The sequence below is a fragment of the Prinia subflava genome, chromosome 5 (genome assembly GCF_021018805.1).
Source record: "Prinia subflava isolate CZ2003 ecotype Zambia chromosome 5, Cam_Psub_1.2, whole genome shotgun sequence".
Taxonomy (NCBI): domain Eukaryota; kingdom Metazoa; phylum Chordata; class Aves; order Passeriformes; family Cisticolidae; genus Prinia; species Prinia subflava.
The window spans coordinates 61,877,993-61,899,407 of record NC_086251.1 but is presented as its reverse complement, the minus strand read 5'-3'; the positions used below and the strand labels follow the sequence as shown (position 1 = coordinate 61,899,407).

Genomic DNA, 21,415 nt, shown 5'->3' with positions numbered 1-21,415 from the left:
TGTCCTACTGGCACAAGAAAATCTTTACAATTACTTTCCGGTGCCTTTTTATAAAATGCTAAAGAACATTTCTCCCAAGTTCTATTCTACTATTTCTGAAGAGCTGTACCTGTTTTATTTTGAATTCTATTAATTCCAGCTGGACACTGAGTTAGCTGGAACTGACTCAATTGTTGATAAAAGAGAGTAAGAACTGGAACTGTCCAAGTGTTTAATTAATACCAGCTGCTGTTTCTGGCAGGAGCATGGCTTGTCTCACCTCCTGAGAGCAGGAAGTTCTGCTGTGCTTATCACAGAATTCACAGGATCACTGAATGGGTTGGGTTGGGTTGGAAGGGACATTAAATCCCTTCTCATTATACTGCTGCCATGGGCATCTCCACATCCCGTCCAGCCTGGCCTTGGACACTTCCAGGGATCCAGGGACAGCCACAGCTTCTCTGGGCACCCTGTGCCAGGGCCTCCTCACCCTCAGAGGGAGGAATTCCCAATTCCCAAAATCCCATCCCTCCCCTCTGGCAGTCTGAAGCCATTCCTCCTTGTCCATCACTCCATGCCCTTGCCTGAAGCCTTAAACCCCGTCCCGCTTCGGGCCCCAGCTCCTCCTTCCCTTCCTTGCCCTGTGGTTTGTGCTTAGCTCTCCTATCCTCGGTGCCTCTTTCCTCCTCTCGCGCACATTATTCACATCCTCCCGCATTATTCACATCCTCCCGCACGGTTCATTCCGCCTCACGCCTCAGCCCGGCACTGCTGCCCGGGACCGGGGACAGCGCGGAGCTCCCGCTCCGCTCCCACCGCCGGGTGCCGCCCCACACTTTAGACCCTCCCGGCTTCCCGTCCGCCCCAGAGGAGCGACCGGCGGCGGAGCCGCAGCTTCCCCCGGAGGAGGCGGTGGCGGGACGCGAGCCCTGAGGCAGCCGAGCCGCTTCCTCCTCCTCCCTCCTCCTCCTCCTCTTCCTCCCCCCAAGATGGCGGCGGACCCCGCGGATCAGTTCTGCGTGGCCGAGGAGCGCAGCGGCCACTGCGCCGTGGTGGACGGGAACTTTCTCTACGTGTGGGGAGGATACGTGGTAAGGCGGGCGGGGGACGCGGGGGAGCCGGGAAGGAGCGCGGGGAGCGAGCTCCGGGCGCGGGGAGCGGAGCCCCGGGCGGGGCAGGGGGGTCCCCCCGCCGCCCCTCAGCCCTCGGCGGGCGCCCGGGGCCGCGGCGCGGGCGCTGATTGGCTGCGGCGGCCGCGCGCCGTTCGAATGGCGGCGGGAGGCGCTGAGGGGACGGCGGGGATGGCGCTGAGGGGGCGGGCGGGAGGCACCGCGGGGACGGCGCTGAGGGAACGGGGACGGCCGGGAGACACCGCGGGGACGGCGCTGAGGGAACGGCGGCGGCCGCTCCGGTCGCCTCGATCCACCGCCCTTTCCCTGCGCGGCGAGACCGCGATCAGCGCCCTCCTCCTGCCCCGTTTGCAGCCGCCTCCGTCACGGAGCACGTGTGGGAAGGGCTGGTGGAGCCGGTTCGCTCCCGGCCGCTTCCAAGGCGCCCTTCGTTCCTCAGCGCGTCTCCCTTCAAGCCTCGACGGCTGTAATTTGTGGCTCAGTTTTTCCAGGGTGTAATTCATGTTTTCGCTGCTGAGTGCCCGTGTCTTTTATTTATTGTGGTGCGTACAGTGTGTTTTCCTCCTGTATAAAGCACTGCTGTCACCTCAAAAACAAGCTGGTGGCAGGCTAAAACCCACAATTTATTTTTTTATATATAAGAAAAACACTTCTGGTTCTGCCATAAGTACTTGTATCTTTTAACTCTATGAATTCAATCCAAAAGGGAGCTAAGAACCATACTACATTAAATACATCTACTTAGTTTTACCTGTTGTTTTTCTGTTTATATTTATATGTTCATCTTGTCTGTCTGTGCCCACTGGCCATAAAATTGAAAACACCTGTGCTTGGTGTAATTCCTGGTCTTGATCAGGTGGAAACTGTTATTTCTATAAAGATATTTCACATTCTGTATATATTTCATGGTCTAAGGTAACTTTAAAATGTTCAAAGCTTGTCCTTCCATACTCAAGCAAAGAACTCTAGTGAGAGACTCATGAATTTAAACTCCATAATACTCTGTATAACTAAATATCCCCTAACTCACTGGTAACCTTTAGGAGTTTTTATGCTCTAGTCTTTAAAACTGAGGTTGAACTAATGAGCACAAACAATGTTTTCAAAGGTTGTCCTTTAAAAAATTGTGTGTTCGTGGCACATTCAAAACAGACAATGTATATGAAGTTTAGCAGATAAACTTTGCAAGTGTTCTTAGTAGTTTTACTTATTTATCTGTTGAAAATATGAAAATTGTTGCTCTCTAAGCAGCCCTTTACACAGATAAATCATTTTTCACGTCTTGCTGGTGGACTCCTGCCCAGCAAACTTTATTTTTGGCATCAGTGTGTTTGCTCAGAGCTGGTTCTGGAGCAAGTGCTCGACCTCTGACATACCCAGATTAAACTGAGTCAACTTGTGCACGCTGCAGAAGCTGCCAGGAGTGTGTAACAGCAGAGCAGAGGTACCTGGCAGAATAAATGTACCAAAAATAAGATGTACGTGCCTCCTTGGCACCTTTCACAGTGAGAAAGTCCTAATAAAACATCATTTCAAGTCAGCAGTATCAGTAACTGAATTGTCACTAATTAAATTTTAGTTTTGTATTTAACTTGCTTCGCATTCATTTATTTTTGAGCCAGTTTTTATTTATTTACTGACATTTATTTATTTACTGGCTGCTTACTCACGGCCAGGCTTTAATTTCTTTCTAGTTCCAAGGCAGTAATTAATGCTGTAGTTGTTACTCACCACGAGTACTGCATTTTTTTGGGCTTCCTCTCCTGTTTGTTGTTTTTCCTCATCATTAGCTGCTAAATTTTTCTTCTTTCTTAATGACCTCTGTCATTAAGGTAATCTTTATAAATCTTTTTTCCACAGAAGAATTAATTTTTGCCTTTGTATTTGACATCTTGGTCTTTCAAGCTATTGCTCCAAGTAACTTTTTGTGTTCTCAGTCCACCTTATATATTCTGGTTTTTTCTACAGTTTTCCACTGTGCCAGTGGAAACAGCTCCTGATTAAAAGTATCTAAAATGAGTTTTAATTCACGAGCTTCAAATCTGGTTGATGTTGTTACACATCTTTTCATGGCAGAATGTTAAGTTGGTCAATCTGTGCCTTTACTGAGCGGTCCTGAGGAGGAGTGAAGTTGTTTATTTTTAAAATAATTTAGTTTTATGATCAGAGCAGTAACACTGGGGTGTGACTCTGCTCTGGCAGCTGATTTCCTTGAGATCATTCAGTGTTGCTGAGTAACGTGGCCTGGCATTTCATGTGCAAACACGAGCAGCAGAGCTGATTTAACATTTGCACGTTTCCCTTTCAGTGCATTGAAGAAAATGAAGTTTATCTGCCCAGCGATGAGCTCTGGATCTATGACATGGACAGTGGGCTATGGCAAGTGGCACCTTTTATATTCAATTACTGATTTTTGTCACTGAGCTGCAGGGAAAGCCTGCAGGGATGTTGGTCATGCCCAATAGCAGGTGTTTAATGTAAACACTGAGGGACAGACCCATGCTGGCAAATGAACTGCAGGAAGCACAATCCTTGCTGGAGTCTGATGATTGTGTTCACGGGAATGTTGGAAATGGTTGGCTCCAGGCTCTGTTAACACAGGTGCATTTACGTGGCAGTTTCTTTTGGCCTAGTTTTTTTACATTAACTTTGATGTTAGAACAGTTAAACACTGGGTACTTGGGCTTTTGATCTAGTTACAGTTATGTCTTTATTATTTTTGGTATTCCATATTCATTGCAACTCAGAAATAACTCAGAACGTCCCCCTTTTCTCTTGCCCTCCACTTCTTTTTTTTCCCTTCCCTTCCCTTCCCTTCCCTTCCCTTCCCTTCCCTTCCCTTCCCTTCCCTTCCCTTCCCTTCCCTTCCCTTCCCTTCCCTTCCCTTCCCTTCCCTTCCCTTCCCTTCCCTTCCCTTCCCTTCCCTTCCCTTCCCTTCCCTTCCCTTCCCTTCCCTTCCCTTCCCTTCCCTTCCCTTCCCTTCCTCATTTTTTCCCCCTTCCTCATTTTTCCCCCCTTCCTCTTCTACCCTTTATTTCCTTTCCCCCCATTCTTTCCCCTTTCCCCCCTCTCTTTTCCCTTTTTTCCCCATTTCTTTCCCCCCTACAGACCATGATTTGCTGTCCCTTTCCTGTGGGCCAGGGTTGCCCAAAGCCCCTTCCCACTCCCTTGGTTTTCCCTGCTCTCCCACCCAGCAGTTTGTGCTCCCAGGGATCAGGAACGGGATCTGGGTTAAACAGAACTCTTTTTTCAGGGTTATATTTAACCAGGATCAGCTCCTGGCCTGGCTGAGCTCTCAGCACAGTTTCACACGTGCAGGGCACAGCAGGGGCCTCAGTTTTCCATTTCTGACATCCCAGCAATGCCAGATCCTCATTTCAGGAATTCCTGGAGTTAATAGCATTTCCAGATTTCAAACAATTAACAGTTCAGCTCCACTAAAGCTCTTCTGATGTGAATCTCAGCCCCAGAAAAATCAAGATACTTCATGAGCACACCCTGTGCACCTGGAAGTTCTCTTCCCCCACAGGAGCCCAACTTCACCTGGAGCTCCTGATCCCAGTTATGGCCCAAACTGCATTTTCACCTTTTAAATCTAAAAATTCTGAATGAATCTGTTTGGGATTGTTACATTTTGGCAGATTTGAAGGGGCTTTTTTTTTTAATTGTATTTTAATTTTAATACATTTTAATGTATTTTTTTTTTTAATTGCAGGACAATGCACCTGATGGAAGGGGAGTTGCCCACCTCCATGTCAGGCAGCTGTGGGGCCAGCATCAATGGGAAGCTGTACATTTTTGGGGGATTTGATGATAAAGGATACAGCAATCGGGTATTGTAGTCTTCATTTTTTTCCATAACAATGAATTTTAATAAATACTAATACTGACCTTGCTGTTTATCTGGTGTATTTGTATTTGCATTAAAGAGGAATCTGAGGAAAAACTTTGTTTTTCTAAAACTTTCTATATTTATACCAGTGCTTTCCCAAGTGGTTTTTAAAAATATGTTAACAACCTTAATTGAGATTAATCTCTGAAAGTTACTTTTCTTTTTGCTCTTTGATGGCAATTCACTTCCTTAAATAAGCAGGTAATAATTCAGGTTCAAATAGAGCTACCAGCTTTCCTTGTAGCTGAAAATGAATTAACAAAATAGATGAAATCAGTTGTTTTATCATTAATACAAATAAAGTCAGAGTTGACTCCTGAGTAAAAAAGCAATGAAATGGAGCCTCTCATGAGACTTTCTGCCAGTTCTCCCACTTTAACTTTGTTTTTGTGGTTTATTTGCCATTCTAAACTCACTGCCAGTTCCTCTTTGACTTCCAGGCTTCTGGGGGTGGTGGGTTGTTTTTTTCTGGTGGTGATTTGTGCTTTATACTGAAAACATTGTTGTTTTTTTTTCCTTTCAAGCTGTACTACGTCAATTTGAGAACAAAAACCGGAACCTACAGGTGGAAAAGAATCACAAATTTTAAAGGTCAACCTCCCACACCTCGTGACAAACTTTCCTGCTGGGTGTACAAAAACAGGTAACACATTGAAAAGATTTAATTTGTGTTAAATGCAGAGAGAAAGTGTTTAAAAGTGAAGAGAACTCAGGTTTGGGATGGAGGAAACTCTGATTTTTAGCTTGACTTGCTGGGGGATTTCGTAACAACTTTGTACCAGAGTTTCCTCACATGTAAGCTGAGCTAATGGTGAATAAACCCCCACTTTAGGAGAGGGGAGGGATATTTAGGGGAAGTTTGTGCAATGTTTTATACTTTAGAAAGCTAATATTCATCTATTATATTATTTTAACACATTAAAACACAGTATAAAAATCACTTTCTCCATCATATGCATTCTTTTATGCATTAAATATTTACCTGCATTAAATCCATTTATTATATTTCCAAGGATTTCAACAGCTGCCAGTTGCAAAGGCATTTCAGGGATTATTTTTATCTTGCAAGGGCTGAGCCAGCCTGGACATTTGTGTTGGAAAAGTGACTAAGTGTGTTTAGAAAACAGACTTGGCTAAACAGAAATACCCCAGATTTTGTGTTTATTATGGAAAATGTCTGGATAATGAGGCAGAAGTGATCACAAGCAGGTGCCCTGTCAGTGATTTATTATGAAAACTGTTACAAACAAGGCAGAATGTGATTTATAGTGAACATTATCAGATGGAAATGATTTCTCTCTTTCTGGACTCCACATCTAAGCTGTGCAGTGCCCCTGGGTGCCACATCTTGGTTTTGTAATTCTAATTTAACTGCAAGAGATGGGAAAATACAGATATTTGAACAACTCCCTAGCTGTTAACATAAGACTATTCAAAACTAAATGCATTTATTCAGAGTACTGTGTCATCTGCATGCTGAGAAAATTACTTGTTTTAGGTGATGGAATGGAAGCTTTGGATGTAAAAAAAGATGATTTATGAACGGCCTTTCCTGGCCGGAACATTGGGCTGGGACGTGCGTGAGGATCCTTGCAATGGGAGATTCAGGAGTGCTTGGTTGGAAAATTTCATTTTCAGCCAAAAAGAGACTTTTTGTGTTCTGTGGGACAAACCTTGGGAACATTTCTTGGACACAGAAGGCCAAAAAATGCAGCAGAAGCACAGGAACTTCACCAGAGAAGGGCAGAGAGGGAGGCATTTCTCTGTCCTGGCTGTTATTTCCTATTTTTGCCTGAAAACAGCACTGGAAATAAATTTCTGGAGAGGGGAACAGAGACTTTGAGGTGTCTTGAATAATTCCCTTGTGTGGGTTTCAGTCAGGTTTGTTGAGGGTGTGGCTGTGACCTTCACCTTGTTTGGGTTTGCAACACAAAATATTCCCATTGTGTTACTGCTAGTGCAGCAGTAACCCAAAATATTCACCATTACAGCTTATTCCTGTTGATCTTGTTTACTAAACAGCTCAGTGAAGTGGTTTTGTTGTTTCAGGCTCATTTATTTTGGAGGTTATGGCTGCAGGAAGCACAACGAGCTCAGTGATTGTTTCGATGTCCACGATGCATTTTGGGTAAGGGATTTGTCCCCGTTCCCACTGATTTCTGCTTTTTGATTGGGGAAAAATAAAGATCCTTTTTATCATCCTCGATGAGCATGGGAATCTGATTTTTCTTTTCTTTATAGCATCAGCAGAAATGCAAATTTGGAATCTTTTTAAGGTTTGAAATTCCAGATATTGCACGTTGGGAGTGGTGGTTGTTCTGCATATTCCAAGTTCCCAGGGCTAGGCTTGGAGTGCAATGAATTAAATGCTGCCAAAGCAGGAAAAAGGCAGGATTTTAACCTGAAGGCATATTTTAAAGCTGAAACTCCCAGAAAACATTTGTGATTTATTTCTCTGAAGTGACATTGGGAAATTTATAGCTTCCCAAGTTTAACTGACAAATACTCTGAGTTAATTTATTGAATTTATTCTCCAGAAAGATGCCTGGATTATCAACTTTGCTACAGTAATTTCTTACAATCAATACAAAGATGACTGAGCAGAGCATTGACAGGAAGCTCCTGATGTGAAATGTTCAAGATTGACACACAAGAATTGTTTTTTTACAGTCTATTAATTTCTCAGTGTTACAATAAAATTCAGAAGGTGAAATTTGCTGCAGTGTCTGATGGTGGGGCCCAAAGCCAATTTTCAGGTGCTAAACATCCCCAGGTGCTGCTGACCTTCAACTGGATCCAAGCTGCTGCAGCATTCTTAAAAATATCATCACACCTTTTAATGAAACTGTTTTATTAAATGCCTGTTTTAGTGTATTTTCTGTTTGGACAAATCCCTTCCAGGTTTGGATCTTTCAATAAGCAGAAAGATTTAAAAATAAAATTATTAATCATTTTTAATTTCTTCTTTTTTTTAGGAAGGACAGATATTCTGGGGATGGCACAACGATGTTCATGTTTTTGATACAACCACACAGACCTGGTCTCAACCAACAATTCGAGTGAGTGGATTTAGTCTCACATCTTGACACAATTGGGATTTTCCTGAGTTTTGAATAATTATTGTTACCTGGAAATTGGGCAGGGACACCTCCCACTGTCCCAGGCTGCTCCAGCCTGGCCTTGGGCACTGCCAGGGATCCAGGGGCAGCCACAGCTGCTGTGGGAATCCCATCCCAGCCCCTCCCCACCCTCCCAGCCAGAAATTCTTGCCCAATATCCATTTTAAATCTCCTTTCTATTAATTTGAAGCCATTCCCTGTGTCCTGTCCCTCCAGCCCTTGTCCCCAGTCCCTCTCCAGCTCTCCTGGAGCCCCTCCAGGCCCTGCCAGGGGCTCTGAGCTCTCCCTGGAGCCTTCTCCTCTCCAGCTGAGCACCCCCAGCTCTGCCAGCCTGGCTCCAGAGGGCTCCAGCCCTTTGGAAAAGTGTTAATTAATGTATAATTAACATAGATAACCTGAAAGCAGGAGAGCTCTGCCTTACTGAGATGAAAATATTCCATGAAGTTCCTAAAATCTAGGGGAATTTCTCTAAGCACTCAGCAGAAGTCATGTATTTTAAAGAGTGTCTGAGATCATTGTATGGGCTTTACAAGATGTTCAAAAATTCCTATAAAACCAAATGCAAAATCTAAAATTACCATTGCACAGTAAAAGCCAATTTTGCCACCTTTAGTTCTGATTTCCACAGGGAGGACTTTTTGGCATGTGGATATAACATCAAATTTTAAGATGTGATTTGCAGAGGTTTTAGTGGCAGTTCCTGATGATTTGTAGGTCAGAAAATAAAACTGCCCAGGAGATTTGCTGATGTTCTGAAGGATTATTTTGGTTCTTTCAGGGTGCAGATCCACCTCAGCCTCGAGCAGCTCACACATGTGCTGTGCTGGGAAATAAGGGTTACATCTTTGGAGGACGAGTGCTGGTAATTTAATATTTTCTTATTGTCATATTATTTTCCTGGCAGTTTGTTTGGTGGTTTGTGTTTTTTTCTGTCATTTTATAGTAGGAAAAAAAAATCCCAAATATCTTTGGCCTAACCTGGATGTTCAGGGCTCTGAATCCAGGATGCTGCTTGTCATCACCCTCTACAAAAAGAAGAATATTTCTGTCTGTAATATTAATGATTGTCCCAAAAAAGGTAAAACACAGGTGATTGTGTGGTAAATAACAGATTTGAGTTGGCTTTATCATTGAATTTTGCCATTTTTGCACATAAGTGACTGAAATACTGATGTCTGGAAGAGGTAATAGACAAAAGGATGCAAACTGTGCATGTATGATTTAGAGCTGGATTGTAGCTGTGTAATTTTAACTCTTCCTGACTCTTTTTAAGTTAAAAAAAGCCATAGGCACCACCCCCCTGATTAAAATCCATGAAGCCACCACTGCTAAGCAGGGAGACACTCAAACCTCTCAGCAACACTTGGAATTTCTCCAGTGCTCATTAAAGGAGATTTTCTGCTCAGTTCCTCTCTGCTGAAGCACTGATGTAAGAAACAGGCCCTGTAAGGCAAGTCCAAATCCCTCCCAGTTTCAGTGACTGTGCACTCTTGTGTTTTATTTTAATTGAAGTTTTTAGCTCTTTTCACTACAGCTGATTTAGAGCCTTTAATCCTACTCAGCTAGAGGATGAGCCTGGATGTTTTCTGTCTCCAAAAAGTGACAGTGAAGAAGCTTCTGAGAGCTCCCAGTGCTGTGTTCCTGTAGTTCTGATCTAAAAAAAAAGAGAAGGGAATGAAAAGAAGTTTGAGAATGAACATATTCCAGCTCCACCTTGGAAAGCTGCCACAGCCTCACCCCTGTATTCCCAAATCCTGGCAAACAGAGCAGTGTAAGGCTGCACTTTGTTCCCCATTCCCTGATTTTGCTGCTGGAACATTCCCTTGGCAAATCTGCTCTCCTTCCAGACAGGAACCAGCCCCACACTCCAGGCAGGGGCAGAGTGACCACACCATGTCCAGCCACTTCCCACTCTCAATTGCCTCCCACACCAGCAGGAAGTTTTTATTTAAGTGCCCTTCCAGAGCAAACAGAAAAGAAAAGAATTAAAATTGCTCCTGTTTGTTCTTGCCATTATGTGACCTTTGCTTCAGGATCTCTGGAACTGTTGCTCAAGCCTGAGAGAGTTGCACTCAGCATTTCCCAGAGCTGTAGGCTTGGACAAGCTGGGTTTGCAAATAACTGAAGGAAATAAAGAAATCTGAGAAAAATGAGGGTCATCCATGCCCTGAGTGAGCCCTGTGCCTCTGTCCTGTGTGCTCACAGCTGAACCCCTGCTGACCACAGCCAAGTCCTGCTCCTCCCTCAGGGAGCTGAGAGGGAAAAAACCCAAATGTGGAGATGGAGAGGACCCTTGGATGATTTGGTGCTGCCCTGCCAGTCACTCCTGAGCACCTCCAGAGCCTCCTTCCCTCAGGGTCCTGTCAGGGAGGGCTCTGTGCTCACCCGGGGCTGCTGCACTCCTGAGCTGCTCTGGCTCCAGCTGGGGTTCCATGCAGCCTCTGCCAGGGAAACTCTGATTTAGCTGGAGCTCCCCTGTAATTCCTTCACTGCCCTCAGAGGATTTGCCCTCAGGCTTCTGTTTGGCTCTGTTTGACTACAGCATTCTGATCTCAAAAGGTTTTTCTCTTCAGCTTCCTTAGAAACTTGCTAAATTTCAGTGAAACCGCTTGGGAGCCCCTGTCAGAGAAGAGTGAAATTGTGGAAAGCTGTGTTTAATTCTGTAGGAGAGCAGCAAGTGTAATTTTCACCTTGGTGATTATTATTGATCCATTTTCTGTCCTAGAAATAAATGGAAGGAGACATAAAAAGGTGAGGGAACATTCAGTGGGGCTTGAGGAATTAATGTAAGTCATGAAAAGAAAAAGCTAAAGACAGCAGAAAACCACTAAATTTCCTGACACCAGCAATAATTCCTCCCCAAAGGATGAAGTTTTGCTTTTCTCCAGAAATTAAGGAGCAAACACGGGGTTGCTCTGCTCCTCCTTCTCCTTCTAGTTCACCATAATACAAATCTTCCCAGGGAAAAGGCTCTGCAAGGAACCAGAAAGGGCCAGGAAGTGTCATGAGGCTTCTCCTATTCATCTTTCTGGGAGGAAAGGGCACCTTTTCCCAAACTTGGAGCTAGAACTGGTAAAAGAAGATGATGATGATGATGATGGTGATGATGATGAGAATCAGTTGTACCAGGAATCATTTGAAAACAGGCTCAGAAGTGTTATGTGGACTCAGTTCCTTCAGGTAAGCCCCTGGAAAAACAGAAATGGGAGAAAGTGGGAAGGAAGGAGAGTTAGTCCAGAAGTTGATGTGAGTCTTATGTTTGATTTAAGTGGAAAAAATTCATGTTGAGAATGAAGTAAATAAACCAAAGCCTTTGCAGCAGCTCTTCACACATCTGGTGCCCTAATGTAAGCATGTTTATATTTCCTGTCACCCCTCCTGTCAGCAAAGCTCAGAAGACCCATGGAGCTGCAGTCCTCTTGGCAAAGCTTGGAGCTGGAGGAGCTGATTGTAAATCCAGCAGGGAGAGCTGCAGGTTCCCTGTGCCAGCAGTGAGCTGAGAATAATGTCACCCTCACAGCCTTTCCTGGTGCTAATCCTGAGACAAAGCAGGTCCTGCTTAAAGTGCACTGGGCTGCAAAGAAATGAACTTGCCAGAGATAAGCAGAGTGTCTCAGGAGCCCTTGGAGCTCCAAGGGAAATGCCAGCCCTCCTAGGAGGTTTGGTGCTCTTATGCCAATTAAAAATCATTTCAGGATTGGCAGCAGAATAATGGAATAGAGCTGGAAACAGAAATCTGTGAGAACTGCAGGAGAGCTGTGTGACAAGAGATGATCCTGTGTGGTTCCAGCTTCCCCAGGAAGGGCTGGGTAGAAAGGTGCTTTATCAGTTAAAGGCCTGAACCTTGGACAGCTGCTGGCGAATTCAAAATGAGCTTGCTGTAATTCTGCATCTGTCCAGCTGCTGAGTGATGAGAATGCAAAGGTGATAACACATTGATTTCCCAGGGAGCAGGGAACAGAGCTTCTCCAGCTTCTGCCTAATGCCTGGGAAAGGAAACTCAGTGAGGGGGTCTTGAACAGCATCCTCTTGAAACCTTAATTTTCAACATAACAGCAAATGTCTTTGGTAGATACCCCTCATATCAAATTGTGTCACTCCAACATGATTGAATATTTTCAGCTGTAGAAGCCAGGTTGTTGGGTTTGCCCCAAATGTTCAGAAGATGCCAACTGCATTTTGCTTTCTGCTTGGATGATTTGATCCCCTCATCCCCTTCAAAGGCACCAGAAGGAGCAGGAAACTGGATAGAGTTGTCGTGGAGGACAGATCTGTTCCCCTGGCTGTCAGCTGGACCACACTTGGTTGTTTTTAGTCACCCTCTTGAGGGATAAAATGTCTCAGGCAGTGCCCCAAACCCTCACAGTCTGTCTTTATCCTGTTGCCCTCCCCAAAATGCTGCTTCCCATTCCCTTCCCAGGACAGCAGGGTTAGCAGCACTTGGCAGAGGAGGTTGTAGCATTCCTGAAAATCTTGCTGTTCCCTGAAATCCCTGAGAGACTTCCCAGAGCTGTGCTGGGCAGCCCTGGGAGTCCCTCGGCCTCACTCCTGGGGGTACAACCACTCCTTTCAGCCTAGTTCTGCCTCAGGAGGATCTGCAAGCTGGAGAAAGGCTTTTTCTAATAGATCTATGGACTGCCCAGGGAGAAAAGGAGTTGGAAGGTAAGGCAAGAAACATTTCCCTACTTCCCAGATGGTTTTTGTAGTCCCCAGGGGAATCACAGCTCCCAGGGGAATCACAGCTCCCAGTCAAGCGAAGAAATCTTTTATCACCTTCTCCACCACCCCCGAGGCAGTCAGACTTCATCTCAAATCCCAGGCAGATAAGAAAGTGGAAGGAGCTCCCATTTTTATGTTGTGGCAAATGCTAAAGGGTCCTAAAACCTTGCTGGTGGTCACTTTGTGAAAGGAAAAGAGGGAAGAGCACAAAAGCTGGACTTTTTCTGGGAATATACAGAGTACAGCACCACCAGGACACTCCAGGAGTAGTGAGCAGACAGGAGGATACAAACTTCTGATCACAGTGTCCAGGAAAATAACACGAGGCAACAATAGGAGAGTAAAACACCTTCTGCATCTCCCTGCCAGGAGTTCTGTGGATGGAAGTTAAAAACATTTGCAGGAACTGGATAAATACCACAAAATTCTTCACTTTTAGAAGCTAAAATTGGCCCCGTAGTGCTGTTGCATGACTGGAATATTTCTGCCAGGCACTTCCCTGAGAGTTGCATGGTTTTTGTGAGTTTCATCTGCCACATAATTCAGATTTATATTAAGGCACATGGGTACAGATTGCTTCAGACTATTGGTACTTGGAATATTCTGTCCCAGGAAGGCCTCACTGAAATATTTTGTTTATTGTTTGCTTAAAATAACCCGAGTGGGATTTTATTTCTTTGTTTTAGCAAACCAGAATGAATGATTTGCACTGCCTGAATTTAGACACTTGGACTTGGTCTGGAAGGTACGTTTGCTTTTGTAACACTTAAAACTGAATTTAGAAGATGGAAACATATTGTTAAATAGTTCCAGAGCTATTCCTGCAGCTTTTCCAAGAGGAGAATGAGGGTTTGGGGACTCCTAACAGCTGCTGGATTGTGATTTCAATTGAATTGGGTTTGATAGTGGTTACTGAGCTGTTCCTGTTCTGCGCCAGAGCTTTGATGGTGCTGTTTAAAGCACAGCGTGGAGTGATTTAACACCCTCATTTTCTGGGTACATTTATCCATATGGAATTCCAGGTTTTAGGGCTTTTTGAATGCTGGGTAGACTGTCTGTAGTTGGGCTAATTACAGCACAAATTGGGAAAAGGTCTCTTCCATAAAAGGCCATGAAATCCTAAAAAATGAAGGTTTTTCCAAAATTCAAGTTATTTCTATATTGTGATCCAAGAATAGCTCATAAGACTTATCTGTGATTTAGCATGGTGTATATATAAAATATTTATACATTGGGTCACTGTAAATGTAGGACTGTCCTGTTCAGCTGTTGCAGCACCTCTGCAAAGAGACTGAAAAAAGAGATTTAAGACTTAAAAAATATCTATTTAAGATATGGGGGAAAAGAAAGAGTTTTCACAGTGTCTGCTGCTGTTGGCACCTCACGGAAGATAATTCCATGATTCAATTCATATTGATTCATTATTTCTTTCATTTCTTAATCACAAAAGGAGCCAATAAATATTTATTAATAAATAATGATTTTATTTACTAACCAGTCAAGGTTTTCTCCTTACTGAACTCTACACAGCTTTCCTAAGGAATTGCAGAATATGAACCTGCTAACCCAGGATTATCATCCAGGAGATTGCAAAATTCATTTCAGCTGCCACTACCCAGAAGTTGCTTTCCCTACCTTGAGCTCTACTAAATTGTCATTCAATATTTGGTTATTTCTGGTACCGGGATCATTTCTTGTGCATGAAAATTGAAATTTTATCAATTATCAGTTATCTGTTTGATATTTTTTTAAACCATCAAAGCCCAGGCTGCCCCTTGGCCAATTTTACAAGCCTTTTTTCTTCACTTGGATTCAAACAAGTATTGCAGCTTGGCCTCAACTTGAGTGCTAAATTTGGCAGGGCACTTTTGCAATCCCTGTTTAGTTCTCTCTGATAAATTAGGTTTTTTTGGGATATCAGGATCTTTGCTGTTCACAATCTCAACCAAACCCAACTAAAATAAAATCAATTTCAATGCAGTTCAGCTGAAATGGATTTCAAATCTCTATATTTTAACATGAGATTTTATCAATAATAAACCTCCATCTGTTTTGTACTTAGGAAATCCCCTCTTTACTAATATTTATTTCAAAGTCTGAGCATCAGGTTGAAGAGGTGATAACTTTGGTGTCAGAGGTAAAGCCACAATCCTTGTGTAAAATCATTTTCCTTGGAGTGGAGAGCCTGGAGCCCCTCATGATTCATCCAGTTTTATCTCAATTTACTGTTTCCCTACATGTACATGCAATTAATTTGGGTATTTAATCTGGTTTTTCACTGGGAAAATACCCAAGGTGTCTCTAGGACAAAGTGAAATTTTCTGCCAAATTAATTTCTAGCACTGTTTGAAAATCTGGGGTTTTGTTTCTTTGTTTCAGGATTAATATCAGTGGAGAGAAACCCAGGGATCGCTCCTGGCACACGCTGACCCCCATAGGGGATGACAGACTTTTCCTTTTTGGTGGACTAAGCTCTGACAATGTTCCTTTGAGTAAGTCATTTGGAGTAATGTTAATAATCAGAATTCTGTTGTGCATTTCAGGTCACACAAACAGGGGGTGGGATAGTTTATAGGAGTTCCTTTTGTAGTAAAGGCAACTTGTTTCTATGAAAAAACCTGAAATTGGCAAAGATTATTTTAAGATAAATAATAATTTCACAGATAATCCACTGGGGGGAGGTGATTTTCTCAATATACCCAAAAGAAGGAGATGAGGTGTGTTTTAATTCTGAATTTCAGTGCAGTGAGGGTTCTGTGACACCATCAAATCACAGAGAGTGAAAAGATGCAGCTTCACAAAGTGCTCTGGTGTTACTGCTGCCTAAATAAAGATGCTCTCAGAGCTGTTTGTGTGAATAAAAAGATAATTTTTTGTCCCCAAAAACCTGATCATTGAGTGTTCTCCCACTGCAGATGATGGTTGGATCCACAGCATTGCAACAAATGGATGGAAGCAGCTCACCCATCTGCCCAAGAGCAGGCCCAGGTACAGAAACAAAAATCACGGGTGCTGGAATGGAATCATTTGTCAAAATGAAGCATTTTTTGAATTCCTGAACAGTATTTTGAAAGAATAGTTTAGAATATGAATGCAGTGTGGTTGAATAGCTTGCTTTAACACCATTTTTGCCTTCATACCTCATTTTTAATTTGTGTCTTTGATGCATGGAAAGATGTTTTTGTGCTGCAGGATCTGGGTGTCCAACTAACCTGGTGCTCTGTAGCCAAATTATTGTTACACAAACAAAACCATACAAATTGGAGGAATGAATAACCAGGAGAAGAATAAAAGCTCATTTATATTTATACATTATTAGAAACAGAGGAGGAAAGAACCATGAAAAAGTTGATGCCTCTTTCAGGGTTCAAAAGCAAAATTGAGTGTTAACCCAGTGTTTGAAGCATTATCTGTGTTTCTAAGTTAAAAACTATTGAACTGATTTGCTGTAGATGGTAAATATTCAGATTTTCATTGAATTCATTCCCTGCATTCACCCAGGAACTCCCAGCACAATTTTATATCAATTTTTTCTGAAACAAAAATGTCAAGTTCTGCTCTGCTCCCTGCCTTGTTACTGAAATATCTTTACCTTAATTAATTTTCTTCCTCTTTTATCCAATTCTGGGCTGTCTTTTAAACACAACAGCCACAGCTAAACCAACTTTTCTGCCTTCTTACCCCTGAAACTCTTTCAAGCCCAAATAAACTCAGATCTCAGCCTCACCGAATACTTTCGTTGTTTGATCAGTGATATTTTTATGGTATTTAAAGACTGAGGAGTCTTTAAAGAGGCCATCAGGAGCAGCCAGGGCTCTGTGCTCAGTTCTTGAGTCTCCTAAACCTTCCTGTGATGGCATTTTTCCTGGAAAAGGCTGGGATGTGCTGGGCAGCAGCCCCAGGAGCAGAGCTCAGCTGGAATAACCTCTGTGCCCTGCTCTGCTGCAGGCCTGGCTGGGAGGATCAGGGGTTCCTGAGCCCCGGCTGCTTCCCAGGCACTTCCAGGGGAGTTTGGGATCTGGGCTGTGGGGCTGAGGAGCTTTGCTGGACCTAAATCTTTATAGAACCAAAGGACCTCCCCTGCTCCCACCAAACCCCAAAACCTCCCTGACTTTGTCAGGAATGCTGGGGTTGGAGGGCACCTCTGGAGATCCTCCAGCCCAGCCCCTGCCAGGGCAGGGTCACCTGGAGCAGGTGACACAGGGATGTGTCCAGGGGGTCAGGATGGCTCCTGTAATGTGGCTAAAAGGAGCCACACCAAAAGCCTGACCCTGCACTGAACTGGTTAAGTGTCAAACATTTGTACCATAATTTCATTTTTCTGCAGGATCCCTGCAGCTGGAAGAGCTTTAGATCAGTTCAGTTGCTCTTAAAACTTCAAATGCAGAGCAGTAATACATCTATGTGTACTTCTTTTATATATTTCTCTTATTTTGCAATAAATTCCTTTAGTGTTCATTCAAAATTAATTCTCCTGATGCTTCTGCAACTCTGATTCCCTCCCTAAATTCTGTAGTGAATAACTTCCTTCAGCCTCCAGTTTTAGCAATTTCTAACAAGTTGCCTTCTCAGGTGATCCTGAATTGGTAGAAGATGCTGTTCCTCTCTCTGCCCATCAGTTTTATTTCAGCCACGTTTTTTATGCTGGGTTTCAACAGAGAACAAAGTGTTTAACCCCTGGATTCCCAGTGTTTCCATTGCTGTGTGGTGCTGTTGCTGCAGCTGGAGGAGCCCTGTGTGACTGCAATAACGTGCTCTGTTAGAATGTTTAGGTGATAAGTTAGAGCAGCCCATGGCAGGACAGGAGCTCCCAAGCAGTGGGAAAAGCCTCAGGTTGCGAGCTAGGATGTCACCAGAGCCCAGGCAGGAAAGGCCTCCAGTGTTCTCCGTGACCAAGGCCAGAGTCCCCCTAAGGCAGAGCAGGCACAGACAGATCTGTCCACAGGTATGAGCAAGGGAAAGGTGAGGAACCTGCTAGGGACTGATGTGAAGGGAGAAGGAAAGTGGGGACGTTTGTTTTTGCATAAAACTGCAGCAGTTCGATTTTGGTTCAGCAGCTCTGAAGCCCATCAGCAGTGGTGATAGACCAGAAAAATCTGATCATGAAAAGTAAATCCCACCAGGGGTGGCTGCTGAGGGGCAGGATCTTTCTGAAAGATCATAAAGTCAGGCTTTGCTTCTGTGGGGTCTCTATCGTAATCCCTCCTTGGTGAGATGTTACTGACTCACAGAAAGTGACCCCGGGAGTCCCTGGGGAGGAGTAAGACTGGAACAGGAAAACTGGAGATCCAGCACTGAGAGCCCCCCACGAGAAAATTGCACTTCTGAACCAAAGAAAGTGGAAAATTGCAAAAGGAAAAGCTTGGTTTGTAGAGTTGCCTAAACATTTTCCACTGTGGTGATAAAGAAGGCCAAGTTTATAAGCCTAGAGCACAGAAAAGTCAAATAATGAGAAATTTTTTTGGTCTGTATGAAAATAACTCTCCTGAGGTGGGGAGTCACATTGCTCTCCTATTTTATATTATTAAACAAACAAGTAATATATTTTAAGGTGTTATTTTTTACCTCAGAACTAACGGCTTTGTCTTGCTGATGACACACAAGTCCTTGTTTCTTGGGCACTCATTGAGTTTCTGGTTTGATTTGCAGGTTGTGGCACACGGCCTGCCTTGGGCAGGAGGGAGAAGTGATGGTGTTTGGGGGCAGCAAAGATGATTTGCTTTTTATGGACACGGTCAGTAAACTGAATAATAAATCCCCTCACTGGGATAATTGTAATTCCTAAAAAATCATGGAATGGTTTCAGTTGGGAGGGATCTTAAAGTCCATTTAATCCACTGCCTGCTATGGGCAGGGACACCTCCCACTATCCCAGGTTGCTGCAGGCATCATCCAGCCTGGCCTTGGACACTTCCACAGAAGGGGAGTCCAAAACCTCTGAGCAAATCAATTCATAAATATATTTTTATACAGTATTTTAATTGGGAAAAAAAAAACCAAAAAATCCACACACACAAAAAACCCCCCAAAAAAATCCAAAATGAGTTTGGCTCAAAGAATTTGTTCAGATTGGTAACTGAAACCATTACAAATCACACACCACTGAAAAATTATTATAATTTACACACCACAGATTGTAAATTATCATTTACGTACCACAGATTCCACTGAGGAATCCCCACCTGAGACTGACTGACAGAAAAAAGAGGAATTTGTAATTCGGATTCCTTATAAATAGCTGGTCAAGTATAATATTTCTAAATCATGCTTGTGGTAATAAATGTGACATTGATGTAGAAAATTGCTGAGGTAGAGAAGTTGTTTGCCATTCTAATGTTCTCTTTGTCTCTTGATCAGGGTCTGCATCACTGCAGTGACTTGTTGATATTTCAGACTCAGCCTTATTCCCTGCTCAGGTGAGTTGAAGTTACAGAATCCCAGAACCAGGGTTTAAAATTGGGGTTTAAATCCCAGTTTAGGCTGGGAGGGACCTTAAATCCCATGGTGTTCCATGGGCAGGGACACCTCCCACTATCCCAGGGGTTGTTCCAGCCACGTGCTCCTGCAGAAATTGGGTGAAATCCCCAATGACCTCCTCAGGAAATGCTTGAACCCTTCCACGTGTGAGGCTGCACAGTTTAATCACTGCTGCTGTGTAATTCCCTGCACGTGCACCCACAACACCTGTAATTAACACCTGTAATTAATGCACATCAGCAGCTTTTATTAAGTATTTGTAATAACATAAACCATTCACTTCATTTTTTTTCCTTTTTTTTGTACTTCCCTTCCTCAGGCTGTGTCTTGACTGCATTGGGAAGAACGCAGCCCTCTTGGAGAACCAAATTCCCTGCTTGCCATCCAAACTTCTGCAGGAAGTGCTGAAAAAAATCACTTTTTGGGCTGCCATGACCCACAGGCAGGAGAGGAAGGCTGAGACAGAGAGGCAGAGCCAGCTCCTCTCCACATGAAGCAGGGCAGGGAGCTGTGGGACACCCCAGAGAGGTTTTTTCATGAACTTTGCTGCTGTTCCACTGCAGCCCTGTGTTCAGCTGGGTTTCTGGGTGAAGTTTGGCAACAAATCCTTTTTTTTTATGGGAATCTCCCGTTTCCTGCGTTATGGAAAACTGATACAACTTCATTTCTAGATAATTGTTCACCTCTGCTGTCGTGGGTTTGGCCACACAGCCCTCACAACCTTTTTGTTCTTTTGGAAGGGGACGTGATCCATTTCAGCTGGATAAAAATATGGTTTAAGTCTAAAAATCCTCCTTGGCCTTATCCCCATCAGCCTTCCCAAAAAGATAAATTCAGCTCGGTGTCTTGGGATCACTCACACCTTGTCAGTCTTAAAGGTAACAAATTTACCACCACCAAATGTTGATTCCACCAGGCTCTGACCAAAATCCAACCCTGGAGCCCCACACCTCACACTCCGAGTAGGAAAATGCATCAGGGAATTGTGAAACTTGAAAGAAAAAGCTGCAACATCACCTGGTCTCTATAGGAAAACTTCAGTTCATCACCTGGTTTCACTGTTTCTGCCATCAGGAAATCCTTTTGGAAATAAGTTGTAAATTGTATTTTGGATGTGCAAAGTTTATATTTCATTCTTGTTAAAAAAAAACAAACAACAACAAGGTTGCTAATTTATTGTTTAAAAAAAAGGCAAATGTAGTACTGGTTATTTTTCTGTTTCAAATATTTAGTTAACAGGAGCACAGTCATTAAAATTTTATAGAGCATTGAATCAAGAGGCCTTTGAACGCATTTTTGATGTTTTTAAAATCTGTAAAAATTAATTATTTGGGGGAAGAGAGGATTGCGGGGAGCAAATTAGTTTCAAAAAGGAAGTCTTTATTTTAACAGCCTTATTTTACGTGCTGAACTCCCTCCCCTCCTTTTTTGGGAAGGGGGAGTGCAGATGCCCCCTGAGCCCCAAGATTTGATTTTGGTGGGTTCAGGGACCCCCAGTGTTTGATTTTGGGGAGCGCAGGTGCCCCCTAAGGTTTGATTTTGGAGGTTTGGGATTGACTTGGTGGATTCAGATGCCTCCAAGGTTAATTTCCAGGGGCTCAGGTGCCCCCCAGGGTTCATTTTGTTGGGTTCAAGTGCCCCCAAGGTTAATTTTGGGAGGGCTGAGGTGCCCCCAGGGTTAATCTGGGGAGGTTCAGGTACCCCAGTGTGAATTTGGGGGGGTTCAGGTGCCCTCATGGGTAATTTTGGGGTTGATCAGGAGTTCCCAGTGTTAATTTTGGGGGAGCTCAAGTGCCCCCAATGTGAATTCATGCCCTCATGGTTATTTTTGCTCCCAGTGTTGATTTGGGGGAGGTTCAGATCTCTCCAGTGTTAATTTGGGGGTGTTCAGGAGCCCCCGGGGTTCATTTTGGGGAGGTTCAGGTGCCCCCAGGGTGAATTTTGGGATAGTTCACATGCTCCCAGGGTTAATTTTGGGATGGTTCAAGTGCTTCCAGGGTGAATTCTGAGGCAGTTCAGATGCTCCCAGGGTTAATTTTGGGTAGTTCAGGTGCCCTCATGGCAGATTTCGGGGTGCCCGGTGCCCCCAGGGTTAATTT

General features: G+C 43.7%; 1 protein-coding gene across 1 annotated transcript; it reads left to right on the top strand.

The window, feature by feature from the left end:
- The first annotated feature begins 667 nt into the window (after positions 1-667).
- KLHDC1 (kelch domain containing 1) lies at positions 668-20,589 on the top strand. Its single transcript, XM_063399749.1, has 13 exons — positions 668-1,070; positions 3,418-3,488; positions 4,825-4,942; positions 5,526-5,644; positions 7,051-7,129; positions 7,977-8,060; positions 8,899-8,982; positions 13,526-13,584; positions 15,219-15,331; positions 15,755-15,827; positions 18,489-18,573; positions 19,197-19,255; positions 19,636-20,589. Exons 1-13 carry the CDS (start codon positions 969-971, stop codon positions 19,808-19,810), a joined length of 1,221 nt encoding a protein of 406 aa, XP_063255819.1. The 5' UTR covers positions 668-968; the 3' UTR covers positions 19,811-20,589.
- The last annotated feature ends 826 nt before the right edge of the window (positions 20,590-21,415 follow it).

Excerpts from the sequence above, each read along its gene's own strand:
- KLHDC1 (XM_063399749.1), top strand. The coding sequence starts at position 969 with ATGGCGGCGGACCCCGCGGATCAGTTCTGCGTGGCCGAGGAGCGCAGC. Across the intron at positions 13,585-15,218 it reads ACTTGGACTTGGTCTGGAAG|GATTAATATCAGTGGAGAGA; the intron begins GTACGTTTGCTT and ends TCTTTGTTTCAG. Across the intron at positions 15,332-15,754 it reads CTCTGACAATGTTCCTTTGA|ATGATGGTTGGATCCACAGC; the intron begins GTAAGTCATTTG and ends CTCCCACTGCAG.